The following is a 16,875-nucleotide window of genomic DNA, read 5'->3' as shown; positions in this document are numbered from 1 at the left end:
ATTGGAAGGAAATTTCTCACTAGGCCAGAAAGGAATAATTAAGTCTTTGCATGCTAAATCACATCACTGGAGTTAACAATGAAGTAATCAAGTGTAAATGGTGACAAAGCCCATCTATAGGACTCATGAAAGGAAATTAAGGCTGTGGGTAATCTAGACTATTGTTGCTTAAAGACCACAAAAATTAGTCCCCAAAACTTCATTCATTTATCCTTGCTTTATACAAATGTGTGTGCTCTTTGTGGGAGGCAAGAAATTGGTTAATCCAGCAATTAAGGCAAATATACTGAATCATCAGAAGTAAAACACCACTCAGCTACTAATTCACAGGCAGAGATCCAACATCGTTCCCCATACTACTTAGATTGTACCAAGCACTCACTAATGAAATACCTCCACAATAGAAGATGCGTATGGGTTTTACTCAAATATATAGCTAAAATCATTTAAATGATAAACCTAATGCATATTTTCTATATGACACTTTCTATGCTGTAGGACATAGATTTCACACAAAAACACACAGAGCTGCAGGGGAGATGGGAAGGTAAATTGGAGAGAAAGATGGAGGACACATATGTAATCTCCCAAAAACTGCTCAATAGCAATTAAAACTAGTTATTCTCTAAGGGAGCAAAATAATGCTGACCTGAGAGTTAAAACATCTAGCTTCAGATTTTGGCTCTACAACCAAAGGTTATCATCTCACCTCAGAGACCCAGTTTCTTCATTTTATTTAAGGAATGAGGCCAAGATGATGATTTCTCAAGACTCTAAACTGATCTGTTGTAGTTGTTACTGTTGTTTGAAATAATTTAGGACTCATCAGCAGTTGCAAAAAATAAACAGTATAGAGAGTTTCTATGCATGCTTCACCTAGCTTTTCCTAATGGCATCACCTTAAACCAGGAAATTTACTTTGGTACAATACTATTAACTAAACTACAGATCCTACTCAAATTCCACTACTTTTTATATGCACTCATTTTTTTAATCACATGTATGATTTATGTAATCACCACTACAATCATGATAAGGAACTGTTCCATTACCACAAGGGGGAAGAAAAAAACCACCATGGGCATATTACTCCACTTGAAACAAAACCCTGCGTAGAATTAATACTTTGAATTTCTCCTGGCAGAATCTTTTCAATTCCATAAACTTCTATGTAGAAAATGATATAGTACTCCCTATAATGTTGTTGCTGTGAATAAAAAAAATACTCAAGGAAAATTTTGCTCTCTTCTCCATTCCTTCCTTTAGGGCACTAGATGAAATGACACCTAGAGGAAAAACTAGACGAAAGAAAACAGACATCTCTTTGCAGTCACTGTTCCATTCTCTCTCCAGCTAACCCTTTACAGTCATCCTGTCCTCCATGTCTAACCCTAGCAACCTCTGACCTGTTCTCCATCACTATACTTTTGCCATTTCTACAGTGTTCTAAATCGGATCAAACTCCATCTATAAACTCTTGAGACTGGCTTTTTCACTCAGCATAATACCTTTAAGATTGCCCTGTGTTGTTGCCTATATCAATAGTTTGTTCTTTTATGGTTGGGTACTAGTCTACCGTATGATACAATAGTGTATTCTGATAAATTGGTTGTATTCTTTTTAGGTTTTAATTAAGTTATCCTGATGGGGTAGAAAGAAACTATTTCGATTTTGTTTTGCCATTGCTTAAGATGAATTCCTATTCCATCAGCTACTGAGTGATTATTTCGATCAGTAATTATTTTTATCAATCCACTCAGGCCTTCCCTGACTACCCTCCTCAAAGAGCAAGCCCCCTTCATCCTACTTGATTGTTCTTGACAGTATTTAACATCCCCTGACCTGATATTTTTATTGTGTTTACTTTTTTATTGGCTACCACCACCCCCATCCCACTTCATGCCAGGTACGTCACATCAGGGCAGGGACGCTGTCAGTTATCATTGGCTATCTGTGTCCCCAGCACTGAGAACAGTTCCTAACACATAAAGCACTTAAAACACTAATCTGTTCAGCATAAGTTATGAAGTACTGACTTATTATCTCAAGTAATTATTACATGGAAGTGCAAAGACTACTGAGTCCATGAACCATTACACCAATATTAGTACTCTCAAAAGATAGCTTGAACTGATTATTTGCATGAAACCTTTTTATTCACCTCCACCATCAACTACCTCCCACAATTTCAATAAAGTATTAGGCCCATGAAAGACTGAACGGAAAACAAGAAAGGAGCACTGGAAATGTTACCACCTGACAAGCAACACAAGTCAAAAGTCTTATTAAATGTTAAAGGGTTTGCATGGTCAAAGAAAAGACTATTTGGACAATGAGCTTCCTTCTGCTTTGTTTTGTTGTTAAGATACCCTGGAGGGTTACCAATGGTTCTGGGCAAGTCATACAACTAAATGTAACTGGATTTCTTCCCTGTTAAATGGAGAATGTGAGCCAGATCAACTGTTTCTATCAGTTCTTAAGAGTGGACAAAGAAGGGAGGTAAGGTCTGAAAAATAGTAGCAAGAATTTAGTGTCATGATGTATATAATTGGAAGGTTAAGTAAATAATTGATATTAGATCCATAAACATCTAAATGTAAATACACATCCTGAGGGGAAAGGGCCTTTTTGCTTCTCCCAGGGTGAGACCTACCCTCTTTGATGAGTGGCCCATAACACAGACAAGAGTTTTAACACCACTGCACCTGATGACCTTTAAGATTTGGAAGAGTTCATATGTACATTTTAAGGATCTGAGAACACTTCAAGCAGGGGACAAAACAGATGTAACATCTCCAGAACTAATTCCTCATCTATAAAACGGGTAGGGCATGACATCCACGACACGCAGGAAAGATGAATGCCTACATCTGGGAGGAGCACTAACGGACACTGCCACACAACCCACTCAACCAAATAACCCTGGTCTGAAAAACCAAAACCCAATGCCCCGTCTGCAAACCCCATTTATTACCTGTGTGCCCTCACCACCTGTTGTTTCTCCATCTCTAAAATGGATAAAGTAATAATATGTGCCTCAGAGGGCTGTGGGAGTATTAAAGAGACAATGCATTAAAGAGATAATGCACAGCACATAATGCCTGGTACTCAGTAACATTTATTATTATTATTAGCATCGAAGCTAATAACAAGATGATGAGGGTGGTTTATCTGAATGGCAACCCAGGCCATAAAGAAGCTCTTCACGATGAAGAATGCAATATAAATGAATGAAAAAGGAAAATGGCTCCAGGAGAAGACACCCTTTAAGTCCCCAAGTAAATGACTGTCCAGGATGGGGCTGGCTATCACCAGTTCATTCAAACTCAAAACTGTGGCCAAAGATTCAATCATGAACAGCCCTGCTCCTAAGTTCCAAACAGGAACCCATCTAGTCTGTAAAATATTAACAGCTTAATAAACATCAGCTCACACAATCAACAAACACAGTGTTCAAGTCAACTAAAGAGTACCCACTAAATTAATACCAAGTTGACCAAATGAAATGCCTTGGGGGATAAAAAGGGCTCATGGGTGATTCACTTTTATGCTGACTTCCCTGTAAAAACATCTTCAACAGGAGAGGCAGGAAATTCCAGTGAGTGAAAGGGGACAAGTATACGGAAACCATCATACGGCACACTTTGCTTTTTCATTTACTTCAGGGTTTTGGTTTAAAACAGCACATTCAGAAAGTTCCTCCTTAAGAAACAGAACAGTATGTTTGCTAAATGGATCAGATCCTCACATACTGTCTGCATGAATTCCACAAAAAAAAGAAAGAAGCAAGCCAAAATGCATACGACTGCTATTTTCCTGACAGAAAAACACTATTAACATAGAAAATGATACGAAAGCTTTTAAATGAAGATGTACAAAAAGCAAAGAGATGAAGTGAGAGATACGTGAAAGTTCTGCGATGAATAGAAGGTAATTTCACACAGCAAATAGATCGCTCAATGTACCGAGGCTAGTCCTCAGTCACGGCAGTCTCCCACTATAGGTACACGTGTGCGTGCTTTTCCAGGCTGTTTTATTTTCAGTTCTTTTTTCTCCCCCATGTAAATCACCGTAGCTTCTCACCATTTTGTTTCTCATTTTACCTTTTCCTCTTCTGATAAACTGTCAATTACCCAAGCAAACTACAAATACTGAACGCCTGAGCTTCACAGACCACCACCCACACTAACTGTGGGACCACTGAGCAAGTTACCTAATCCCTTCAAATCTTAGTTTGCTCAGCTATAAAATAGGAGTCATGCCAGGGACCTAGAATGATTACTGTGGAAATTAGTGTTAACACATGGAACATGCCTAATACATAGGTAGGCCCAGCAATTCCTCACCAAATTTCCATTTTTTATGCATCAGACATTTCAAACATGGATGCACTAATAATTCAAAGATTTTTCACTGCAAGCAAAATGCTCCATATTGGGATAACTTCTACACAAGTCCTTGGGGCACCATAGTAACTGCCAGGTATCAAAAAGGGGGCTAAAAATTCTATTCTTTTAAAAGTACAGACGTTTAAACAAATTCCGTTTTAACAACTTTTGGTAATACTACATACATACCACGCTAACAATACACTGAAGCTATAATTAGTGATCAAACCTCACTACAGCTCCGAGACATTAAAACCTAGAGCAACATTTTCTCATTAACATGTACTTAGCATATGACCCGGGATCTCACTCCTAGATATTTGCACAAGTGAAATGAAAACCTATGTTCATACGAAAACCTCTATGTGAATATTTAATTGGCTCTCTCCATAACTGCCCAAAACTGGAAACAAGGCAAATGTCCCTCAACTGGATAATGGCTAAACAAATTATGGCACATCCATATGTGGAATACTCCTCAGCAACAAAAAAGAATATTACAGATTGACATATGCAAACTCATGGTATAACAGAATCTCCAATACATAAGTAAATGAAGCCAGGCACAAGACTACATTCTGTTTCATTCCATTTAAAGGATATTCTGATAAGTGCAAAACAATATAAAATAAGAGACCTAAGGTAGAAAACGGATTGTCAGTTGTCAGGGGAGAGAGGTTGACTACAGGGGGGAATGATGGAAATATTCTAGATCTTGACAGAGGTGGCTATTTTATTACTGTATACATTTCAAAACTCACAGAGCAGTACACTAAAAAGGGTAAATTTTATGATTGAGAGGTTTGAGGGAGTTTTCCCTATGAATTCATAGTTATGAATGTCATTTAAGTAGTCAAAGAAGGATGATGGGACATCCTAGATTAAACTAGTTATTTTAGGATAAAAATATGGGAGTACTAAAAGAAAGGGGGACCTCAAATAGACTTATTTGTGAAGAACCATAATACCTAAATTTTTTAAATATAATCTTCCAAGAGCCAACAAATTTGAAGGAAATCTATTATTATCAAGAACTGCAAAAGGAATTACTCTCCTTTTGCATTTTGAGAAAATGTAAGAGGCAGTAATTTCGATTGGCACATTGTTTTACAGGCAATGTTCAGTAATGATGCCAAGAACCACCAGAAATACCTTCTAGATGCGATGCATATAAACATTTAAATATTTGGCTATATCTAGGATAAAACAGGAGCTCACTTCCTTTTAGATAAATCTTCAACTCCTATCAAAACCAGCCTGCATGTCCAAGAAATAAAATGAAACTAGAAATTCAGACTGGGGTAACTTGAGGGTTGGAAAGGACCCTGATAAAATGTATGTCATTGTGTCTTCCGCCAAAGTCATGAATCTTCTCATCTTTGGATGTCGTTGGGTTTGGTTTTGTTTTGTTTTGTTTCTCCTTCTGGAATGCCACATCTCAGTAAATGCAAATTCTTTTACCACAGAAGAAGACCTGAAAAAGACAGCAAATGATTTACACCTTTTCCATGTTCTGGTCCCTCTCATGGATCCCGAGGCCACAAAGCCAAGCCGTTAATGCTTGCTGAACTGATGCTTACTGAACTGAAACCAAGTCCTCAAGGAGAAGGCTGGTTCTATGCAACAGAAATCTTTCAAGGTCAGTGCAGCAGTGCTCAACTAGCATGAGAATGATCAACTGACCTCTTTCTGTGAACTGACAAGAAGATAAACAAAGGGAAGATAAACAAAGGCAGATCGTCCTGAAGGCATGTTCTACTGGGAATCAAGCATCCTCCTTCCAACAGTACAAGTCCAAACTGGGAGAAGAGCATCCAAATGCCCTGCGCAGGCACGCGTGCTCATGCAAGAATGCGCACGCGTGCACAAGCACGCTCCCTTCCCTTCGGTGAAATATATGATTAAGTAGGAAACCCCATCATGGAAGTAGGTCATACAAACTTAATTCAATCAGATATTAGAAACTTATTTATCCAACACACGAGATTCCCTTTCCACAGAATGTAATGGGGCTTTGGAAAACACTGATTGCTAACAGCAGAGCCTGTGGTTAGCGCATAAACTTGCCAACCTACCATGAAGAATGAAGCCTTCTGCTGCATGCCCTCACAGCCTCAGATTGTTTGCAAAGGACAGGAATGAAATAGTCCATATGTTTTCTTTGTCGGTGACATGGCTATTGAAAGCAAGGCCACGGTAGTCTCCCTGCTGAGGGACTGGGTCAAACTATTCATGTGTAACCAGGCAGACGTCAAGATGGTAATGGGAAAAACATCTCAAACATTTTTTTTTTTTTAAAGAAAGAGACCCAGGGTAGAAAATATGCACAACTGTATTTGAAACACTCAGCCAATCTAAACAGGTTGTGAGCACTGTTGCATACATTAGCTGCTGCTCTGGCTTTATAATTCATTTTCCAATCAGGTCTGAATCAAAACCCAGAAGAGTTTTTAAAGTTTCAGAGAAAGATTAAACTGTGCTTAACATGAATGCCATATAACTTTTTAGAAATATGAAAGACTTTAAATAAAGGATTTTAGTTCTAATATTACTTTTAAGATAATAGCTTTTCTTTAGCCACAAAACATGAACATTTAGTTTCAAATGTAAATAAAGAATACATAGGGGTCCAATAACGAGTAAAATATCATTTTCAAAGTACTTAAAAGAAAAAGTTCTCTCATAATGTGCGTTATTTCTAGAAACAAAGTGATGTGAAGAAACAAGAACGCAGCTAAACTGTCAATCCTGAGTAAATTTTAGTCATCTCCAATGTGAAAAGAGATGTGAGCACTCATTAGCACGGGGGTTCCTAAAGACTTAGCGTGTTTAATGAAAATCCTCAGTGGTCCAAAGGCTGGAATCAGAAAATCAGCATCTAAAGATCACTATCTAAAGTCATTTGCCCATTTGCTGTGAGGAGAAACACTGCTTCCCTGTTAGGACAGCACCTTTGTACTTGACCAGCCATCTCAGGAAGGCAGTGCCAAATCATAGAGACCCATGCGTAAAAATATGATTTCCCCTGAGATCTCTCCTCCAGAGAAACTTAACTCCCCACCATCAGGCTTTCTTCTTCAAAGGGGAGCAGCACCACCTATATGGAGGTATCTTGATAAAAAACATATGTCCTACTCTTTCTCCACCAAACTCTTTATGGTTTTCTAAATGGAAAATCTGCCAGATGAGCAGTCTTTTTTTCCTTAACATAGTGGCTCACCTGTGATGTCTACAATAGGCGCTGAACGTGACATACATTCAAAGAACTAGAGAATTACGGTTTAGCATTTTAAATTACAAGATGATAACACACATACACAATTGCTTAGCCACTCCCAAAACAAATGACAACAAATTGGGTCCTCACTGTCATTCAAAGAGGTCTCGCTTTAGAGTTTCCTTTATGTGACCCCTGAAGACAGTCAGACTATCTTTTTGCAGATGGGAAAGCCAATGTCCTAAGTGATTAAATGACACGTCCAAGCTCACAGATTCAGGAACTCGGGCCTCTTGATTCCGTGTGTCACACTCTCAAGAACAAAACCATGTTTGAAGGCCTGTCCACAAAAATATGCCTATAAAAAGAAGACTGGAAAGTAGATAGTGACATAAATAGCTGGATTACACGACCATGGACTTAAAATAACCTTGGAGAGAACAGAAGGCCAACAAGAAAATTTTTCTGTATTACAAAGACAGGAAAATATTAAGATTTAAAAAAAAAAAAACGAATCAAATGAGATGAACTAGCAGAAGTTAACTCAGCAAGGATAAAAACTGAGATAATGATAAACTGCTAAACATGAAGTTAGTATACCCATAAAATTTAATTTTTTGGAGGAGGATACTAAAATATTTGAGATTTAATGTTCCCTTAACTCTGATCTAATTATATGAGAATTCTGCATATGTTTCAATTGATGTGAGATGAGAGCTTGCGGTAGACGCAACAGGCAATTATCACATTCGGAAAATGCAAAGACTGGATTAATTTAGTGACTAAAACAGAAGTGCATATGAAGCGTCTTCAAGAACATTAAGTAACCTAAAGGTTAGCTGACATTATTCGTTTTCTCTCCCGCTACCACCAAGAGAAGAGTTGACAGACTTCAGAATATTGAGTTCTTAAGGTGTTTCAAGAGACAGTGCTCTCATTTGCCGGTGAATTCTCCTGCGAGAAAGCGGCCCTCTGAGATGGTTCATCCACAAGGGAAGGGTGACAATCTAGAAGAGCGGCAATCATGGGTTTCCTCTCCCCTGAGAAAAATGTAGTCTGCCAAGCCCTTCACATACGATCCATGCAGTTTCTCCAAGGGCCTCCAAGCATGATGCTTACCCTTGGGAAAATGGGCAAAACCCGGAAGTTTAATCAACATTACAGCCCAATCCCTCAAGCTTGAGAAAAGACTGCCAACTTGGAAGCACACCTCCCATCCTGCACCTTCAAATCAAGAATCATGACGAGAGTGAGAATTAATAACATCCATCTACCTTGCCAGGAAATAGGGAAACAACTCTAATCAAACTCTTCAGGGGAGGTTCAATGTCAGCACTTGTAGTAAGTTACTCTGAGGTTTACACGTGGTCGGAAGAACTACAGTGAGAACCTCCTCGCCTGAGGGGAATGGAAAAGCGAGACCTGAAGCAATTCCAGGCACATTGCTTAGCCCTGCCTAGTACAGCTCCAGGTAAGGGTGCCATCCCCCTGCCAAATTTATGTCACTCTTCGGAGGAGGGAAAATTTCCCCAAATAAAACTTTAAACATATACTGCCATGGCAAGAATATAACTCAGGATTTTTCTGTGTACCAGATTCTAAAATCTGAATCAAGTATGGAAAATATTTTCTTGTCAAGATTTCGTTCTATCCATGGTCAACTTTATATTTAAAACTTTAAGAAAAGGCTACCTTCTTGTAGTGTAAAAATAGAAGGGAAAAACACTAGCCAAAAGGGCTTACATAACCTTTACTTGTATTGACTCAGAATACTCACATGCAAATTTAAACATGAAGGATAAAGGGTCATTAAGTATATTGTAATATATTAGATATGCTTCCTCCCCACATGTCACTAGCACAGGCAATAGACCAGCCTGGGATCTAAACATATACCCAGTCTTGGCCCAGCTGCCTCCCAAAATATCTATGGTTTACATTTCCTTACAAGGATATTCTTATATTCTAATGGGCCAACATGTTGCCACAGGGGGGTGGTCCAATGCTTTTCGCATAAGATCTTCCAGTACAGAAAAGCTAGGAGAATTACAAAAATATATTTTGTAAAAATGTTCATTTCCTAGACTACTAGAAGGGCATTCCAAAACTTTCATCATTTGCATCTAAAATAAGAAATGTATACCGCCAAATCTTGCTAGTGTGTTCTGACAATTAAAATATGTAATGGCATCAAAACATGCTTTAGAGGCTAAAAACAACCACCACAAGCATTCAGTTTTAATTGCTTGTACATGACACAGAATACTTCAGTATGCTTTAAGAATCTTGCTAAATATAGTCCCAGCCATATACATAGTTTAATAACAACTATTTATCTCCGGGTGGGTGAATCCAGAGTCTGTACTACCACTTAATTCCATCATGCCATTTAAAGGGGGTATTTGAGTACTAACTTACTAATGTGTTTAGAAAGTTGAGAAATTATTAAATGTATATGAACTATAAAACCATGATCTATCTCCTACTAAGAGTGATTTCTAAACTAAATTTTGAACTTGCCCAATTTCAGACAGTAGAGCTGATACCCGGCCTACAGTTTGATCATCAAGCATTTAAAGACACAAAAGAAATGTCAAGAAAGGTAGACAAATTAGCCATTGTGTAAAAGTACTAATTTGATAAATGCCCTAGATTTTTCTTCTTCACTGACAGAATTTAAAAATAGAGCATTTTATTATCCTCAATGAAGCCTTTAAAAAGCTACACTTTGCTGAACAAAGTTGGGGGGACAAAAAGGAAAAAGTTATCAATATTCTTTTGTATGTAAGAAAACAAGCTTGCAGCACTGCCAAAAACTTGAAGGCTGTAGGAGGCTGTTAAAGAACAAGCTGGATAACGTTTTTCCAAAGCCAAAACCTTGAGATCTAGCTTAAAAAAATTGAAAGAGCTAAGCTGTCTTACCAAGAGCACTCTACGTTGTATTAGTTACATTTTTCAAAGTTAGGGGCACATTTGGCAGAGTTTAACTTTTAATGCAGGTATCCCAACAAATATTGTGCTTTTATGGAAACTTACATCTTTTTTATAGAGAAAAAGTGAGAGATAGTCTTAGAAAAATTTCAGTGAGTCACTTAAGGATATTTAAAACGCTACTTGCTTAATATTCTACACAGACGCTGAGAAATTTAGAGCAGTGAGAGACATGAGCCATCATCCTACTCCAATATCCATTATTTACTGATAAGCAAATGAGAGCTACGAGGACAGGTACAACCAAAGAGACTAGAAAGCAAAACCCAAACTTGCAGGCTGCCAGTACTTTCCACTATTATAAAGATTACTAAAGTAAGAATTTGAGAGATAGACTGACAAAGACCGAGAAAATGCCGAAACTTGCCTGGATCCACCTACCAGTAGAGCACTTTGATCTTCCCTAAGAGATTAAATTGTCAAACGTTACCGTACAACTCTAATGTTAAGAGCCAAGTGCCTGGACAACAAATGTTTGTGATACCGTAACTGCCATTAGCATTTAGTTCAACTGGAAATCATAAAATATGAGTGGTTACCACAAGACTTAAAAGAAGCCCAGAATGAGAATCCTAGGAATTGCTCAGACCACGCCCAGCACGGTGTCACTTTGTAAGGCAGTGAGTTCCCCATTTAATGGAAATATTCCAGTAGATTTGGACAATTGGAGGTTTCCTGGGTGGGTGGTAGGCCACGGTTTACACACCTATACTTCCCTTAACACAACAGAGAGGATCCGAGAAATGTATTTAAAAAACACAAAAATCAAATTAAATAAAAAGAAAACTCTTGGCAGTAAGAGCTGTTTACTTCCTTGTTTTAAAGGATAAGAAAGCCAGGCCCCAAAGGGTTACGTATGTGACCCTCTCAAGGTCACTCGTGTGATTTATTGACAGATCTGGAAACCAGCTCTCCATATTCCCAGCAGAATGCTCTTGCCTCTCTTGCATTTAAAGAGAACTCAGTAGTTCACTCGTTTGTAAAATAAAGGATCTATGTACGTACTTAAAGATGTTCTTACATTGACCTTCAGAACCAAGTTCAGTTATATGTAATACTAACACATCTCTAAAAAGACGTACCACTCCAACTAAGCTAACATTGGAATTTACAGATAGTAATTCAGAAATCAAGAGATATCAAAACTCTACCATCACAAAAGGTATAAATATTTAGCCCATGATTTAGTGACCTGCAGGGAATACAGCAGACATTGGAGGAAACATAAGAAAATACTGTCGAATAATACTATATTAAAAGAAAGGTATTCGGTGTAGTGAAAAAAATACACCCTAGGGAAGAATCTGAGATGATGTTTCCAAAAGGAGACAAAAAAGCAACAGATTATTTTTAAAAACACTTCAAAGTCCCTCAGGTAACCATCAATTTTATATAGAAAGCTTGATAACCTGCCCATGTACAGGATACGCACACTGTGAAGGTTAAAGATATTATGACTAATTATATGGAAGTGAGGACATTGAGTAACTTTTTGTACAGTATCCAAATTACTGAAACAGGGTGATTTTCTTTTCCAAGTGTTAAGCCTTACCCACAGGAAACAAGCAGGGCTATTCTACCCCAGCAAAGCGCCTTAGCTAGTCAAGCATTCTGCAACAAGTCTCCATGGCAAATTTCCTAACACACACTTCCAAACACAAAGAACTCCTCCTCCGAGTGGTAATAAATGGGCTTGTGCAACTTCAACTAGAACGATATTCTGCTACTCCTGGGATTTTTTTATGACAGGATCATAACATTATCTCCACCTTGCCATCCTAAAATTGTTTAAGAATTATAAAATCATAGAACTTCTAATGCTACAAGCAGCCTTACATATATAATCTAATGAATCTAATTACTTCATTTTCAGACAAGGAAATTATCACCAAAAAAAAAAAAAAAAAAAAAATGAGTTGCCCAAGGCTACATAATTACTTACTGGCATGGTACGGACTATGATCAAGCATGAAGACCCACCACCATCTCCACACAGACACGGAAACAGCCTCTATAATCTTACAACTGCCCCAGACATAATCTAGGCTGTGGAAATTTGTGCTCTAGGTCCAGTTCTTAAACGTTGAGGCAGTAACACACAAACCAGAGGACACAGTACACAAGCCTCTCTCCACCACCCTTGTGACTTCATCTCTTTGTCCCTAATCAAGAATCCTGCATCGGAGGTAATTAAGAGTCACCTTATTACCAGAATACAGGAATAACTTCAATCCTTTTGATAAAACAAACTTCGGAATGTTAATGCTAGTAAGAGTACTTCCTTTAATACACTTCAGGGTGAATTGGGACAAGCCAGTGCATTGTGACACAGGGTTGAGAACTGCTGTTGCAAAATATAAATAACTACAGGTGCAGCAAATGGTGTGAACACAAGAATCCCATCAACAATACTGAGGATTATATCTGATTCTGCCCCCAGCTTCGGATAAAGCAGCTTTCAGCAGGAAACAGACACTGTTAGATAGAACAAGTTTAAACGAGCCTGAAGAAGAAGCAGGTATCCTCTCTGGGGCCTTCTCAGATCTGGACAAAAGACTTAAAATGGTGAGAATGCTGAATTTGGCAATCCCATGTGGGAATGAGGCTTGAATTCCTAGTCCCTTGGTGTGGTTTGAGTCCTTAGTTATCCACTGCAACATTTTTAAATGCATCCTATCTAGGCTCGGTGGACTCCAAGTGGGGGTAAAATAAAATCCCCGCTGTCAGTGCTGAGGTCTCCAAAGTAGGATGTGCACACCCCTGGAGGAGGTGAAGGTCCCACACCACTGAGGGATGCAAGGAAAATGAAAGAACTTTGATGAGTAATGACAGTCTCACCTTTTTAACTTCCATTTTCGTGTTTGTCATTTTATATATAACTAATAAGTACACCTTGATGCACATGCTCCAGAAATTAGGAATCTGTGAACAAAAGTTTGGGAATCAGGACTCCAGTCCCTTAGTGTGTAAGAGCAGCTCACTGACGCTGTGATGAGACAGCAGATTTGGAAGGAGACCTCAGGTGATCTCAAGGTGTCCTGGGAGATCACTGAAGTGTGCACACCCCCAGCACCTGTCTCTCCACAACATGGCTTTTGAGAATCACTGGAAACTAGCTGGTTTCCCAAAATGCAAATATAGTGCCCTTGAAATGCCCTTTAGATGTATATTTTTGAGGGTCAAATAAGGAGTTATCGTGATGTACAATCATTCTACCCAGAGGTCACATATGCGAGAAGAAATTATAACATGTTCACCACCACAGCTCAGAAAGTGCTATGGTGATGCTAGGTTAGCCAATCTAATCTGCACCGGTACCAATTATTTTTGTATCCCAAGCCATGAATAATACATTTTGTAAGGCTCAGGGTTGAGAATATAGCATTTCACTACCTTCAGTGAGTTCTAAAGGAAGATGCCTGATGCTCTACAGAGTGTGCTCTCATAAAAGTGTGATATTTCTTTGTGGTTTTAGGTGCTAATGTAAAACAGCCCTTTTCCTTATAGGGCAAGCCTACTCATTAAAACTCGAGGAATCTGCTAAACAAGGTCTTTACAATGGATCAAAATAGTAAAACCATGCTTTTGTTTTATAGAGAGGCTGGGCAGAGGTTTCAGGTAAAGGCAGCTCTCATGCATGAATTCCCCAAAATTTTCAAGAGGACCTGGGGAAAAAAAAATAGCCCCATCCTCTCTACTCACGTCTTCTTCCCCTCACTTCTCCCCACTCCCACTCCAACTTTCCCACTTAAACTACCTGTGTGGGCAAACTGTTCTTCACTGCAAAGTTAACTTTTTTCAGTGAAAAGTTAGATTTCATCACACTGAAGGAAAATGACTTCAAATACCTAACTAACACCTGAGAAGGGAGTGGGTGAGAGAGAGGCTGGAGGCCAAAGAATGAGACAGGTTCCAAGGCAACAGGCCTCCTCAATAAAACCCCATTAGCAGAGGGCAAGTAGAACACCTCCCATCACCCACCTGGCCTGCAAAGAAAGAATTTCTTCACCGGGTCTGCTATTCCTTTAAAACTGTCTATTTCTAAGAGGTCCCTTTCAGTAGCTATAAGGTAAAAGGAAATGCACTTTACCCGAGGACCTCTCAGAATCCCTTCCTCTCTCAAACAGGTCTTTCACTGCTCTTGATTTAATCACTCAACTGGCCGCACAATACAACAAGAGCATACACCAAGCCCTGCACTCAATTACCCTGTTCTTTCTCTATTAGTGGCAATTGCCAATGCCACCTCCAACAGCAATTTCAGATTCCTCTTCTTTTCTGAAAGGAATGTCTAAAGCTCTCTGGTCCCCATTTAAAGAGGAAGATTTTTTTTAAGTGACAACCATTTGAGAGACTTTTCCCAACCGCAACTCAAAAGGAAAGTTTTGCTGGTTAAGGTACAGCAGAAAACTGTACCTTATCTTTCCAATTGGGCAGAGCATATGTTCTGGAACTTTTTCTTCCAACATCCTGTACTTCAGGTCAGAATTCCTTCTTTTAAAAGGTCTCGTTGGGTAAGAAGATTATCTTCACCAAGAGAAACCTGCCATTTCCCCCTCCCTCTTCCTTGTTTTGGCCTGGCTCCTCTGCGCCCTGCAGACCCAGGGGCGTTTGTTGGTGAGGCCAGAGTGGTACTGGACCGAGGTGCCAGGTCGCTCTACCTGGACAGAGCCAAATTGGAGGGCGATTCGCCCTGAGGTACAGGTGTTTCTTCTACCCACATGCTGGAACCCAGGAGGCTCCAGGTGCTCCCCCACGGAACGTGCCTGGGTCTGCAGACTCAGGCCAAGTTGTAGGCGCCCTCACCCCCGCCGATTGCAAAGCTCTTGCCAGCTGAGCAGGGGCCCGCGAGAGAAGGGAAGGTCGCGTGAAAAGGCTGCCAGGGGCAAACGTTTCCAGATTCCTCCCTCCTCCTTGGCCCCAGATGCACTTGGGAGTTGGTAGGGAAGTAACTGTGCCCAAAAAGTCTGAAAAAAAATAAAAGAACTACCCACGGCTCGGACCCGGACTGGACAAGTTTGGAAAGCCCGCGGCGCGGTCGTGGGTGCCAAGCACCCACCCACACAGGTGACCGACCAGTACCCCCCGCCTCGCGACTCTGGGGGGTGGGGTGGGATTAACCAATGGCTCCGCCCCCCACCCTCCCCGGGTTTGCCCCCTCCCGGACGCCCCCACTGCCCGCACTCACAGCGCTTGGGTGAAGGCGCTGAGCCCCTCCGGAACTGCCGTCAGCCCCTTCCCGGAGCAGTCCACCCTACGGTCGCCGTCGCAGCTGCAGGGCGCCGCGCAGAGAGGCGGCGCCGCGCCACTGGGCTCGGCCGAGCCGCGCAACCCCAGGGCGAAGAAGCAAAGCAGCCCCAGCGGGCCCGGCATTGCTGCGGCCGACTCCCGCGCCGGCCTTTCCCGCGGCGCAGCTCGCTCGGCGCGCCTCCGCTGCCCTCCGCCGCCCCCGGGCAGCCGGCCTGCGGGCAGGGGTCGGCGCTCTCCTCTCTTCGCAGTCGCACGGGTTCGGCCCCTTCAACAGTCCGCGGCAGCAGCGCAGGGACGCGGCGCTCCGGAGTTTCTCCCTTCCCGCTGCTCCATGGAAGCGCAGAGGCAGCCCCACTCCTCTGGCGGCTCAGGCCAGCCGGCCCGACCGGGCGCAGCCACGGAGACCGCGCTCTGCCATCTCCCCGCCTCCCGGTTCCCGGCCTCCCGCTGCAGCCGCTTCTCAAGATTGCGGAGCGCAGCCTTCAGCCATGCCGGCCCCTCGCCCCAGCCCCCGCCCGGCTCTCGCACAAACACCCGGACTCTTTCTCGCTCGTTCGCCGCCGCGGCTCAATCTCCTCCCGTCCTTTTCCCTTCTAGGGTTGCACGCTCGGATTCCCAAGCCCCTAGCCACTGAGTTATGCAAATCACTTAGGTACATGCAAAACTAACCCTTCTCCCGGAGCGTCATTGGCCGGGGGAGGTCTCGAGCTCATTACTATGCAAGAAGGGTAGTCGCCATTGGCCAAGAGTAGGACCAGAGGGGCGTGTTTATCGGGAATGAGTGACAAGGTAGTGGTGGTGGTTGGTGGTTCAAAGCAAAATCCCTGACTTGGCTCTATTTGCGTGGCAGGTTGTGGATTGAAGGTAGAAGGATCTAAAAACGTAGAGTGTGCTTTTTCCCTCCCCCACCCGTCTTCTTCTGCAGAAATTGGATCTCCTAATTGGATGACCTGAAAAATAGAACTTGCCTCCAGCATTCAGTTAAGTTTCAAATGACTCTCCACTCACTGTTCAAAGGGCGAGGACGTT

General features: G+C 41.3%; 1 protein-coding gene across 1 annotated transcript in view; it reads right to left on the bottom strand.

The window, feature by feature from the left end:
• LGR4 (leucine rich repeat containing G protein-coupled receptor 4) overlaps positions 1-16,450 on the bottom strand; it is a 95,905-nt gene extending 79,455 nt beyond the window's left edge. Inside the window, exon 1 of the mRNA XM_033120214.1 lies at positions 15,785-16,450. Coding sequence (XP_032976105.1) covers positions 15,785-15,969 — 185 coding nt within the window. The 5' untranslated portion in view covers positions 15,970-16,450. The remainder of the gene's footprint in view (positions 1-15,784) is intronic.
• Positions 16,451-16,875: the final 425 nt, after the last annotated feature.

This window comes from Rhinolophus ferrumequinum, chromosome 11 (assembly GCF_004115265.2).
Source record: "Rhinolophus ferrumequinum isolate MPI-CBG mRhiFer1 chromosome 11, mRhiFer1_v1.p, whole genome shotgun sequence".
Lineage (NCBI taxonomy): Eukaryota > Metazoa > Chordata > Mammalia > Chiroptera > Rhinolophidae > Rhinolophus > Rhinolophus ferrumequinum.
The sequence above is the reverse complement of the archived record's forward strand: the minus strand, read 5'-3'. Positions and strand labels throughout refer to the sequence as shown.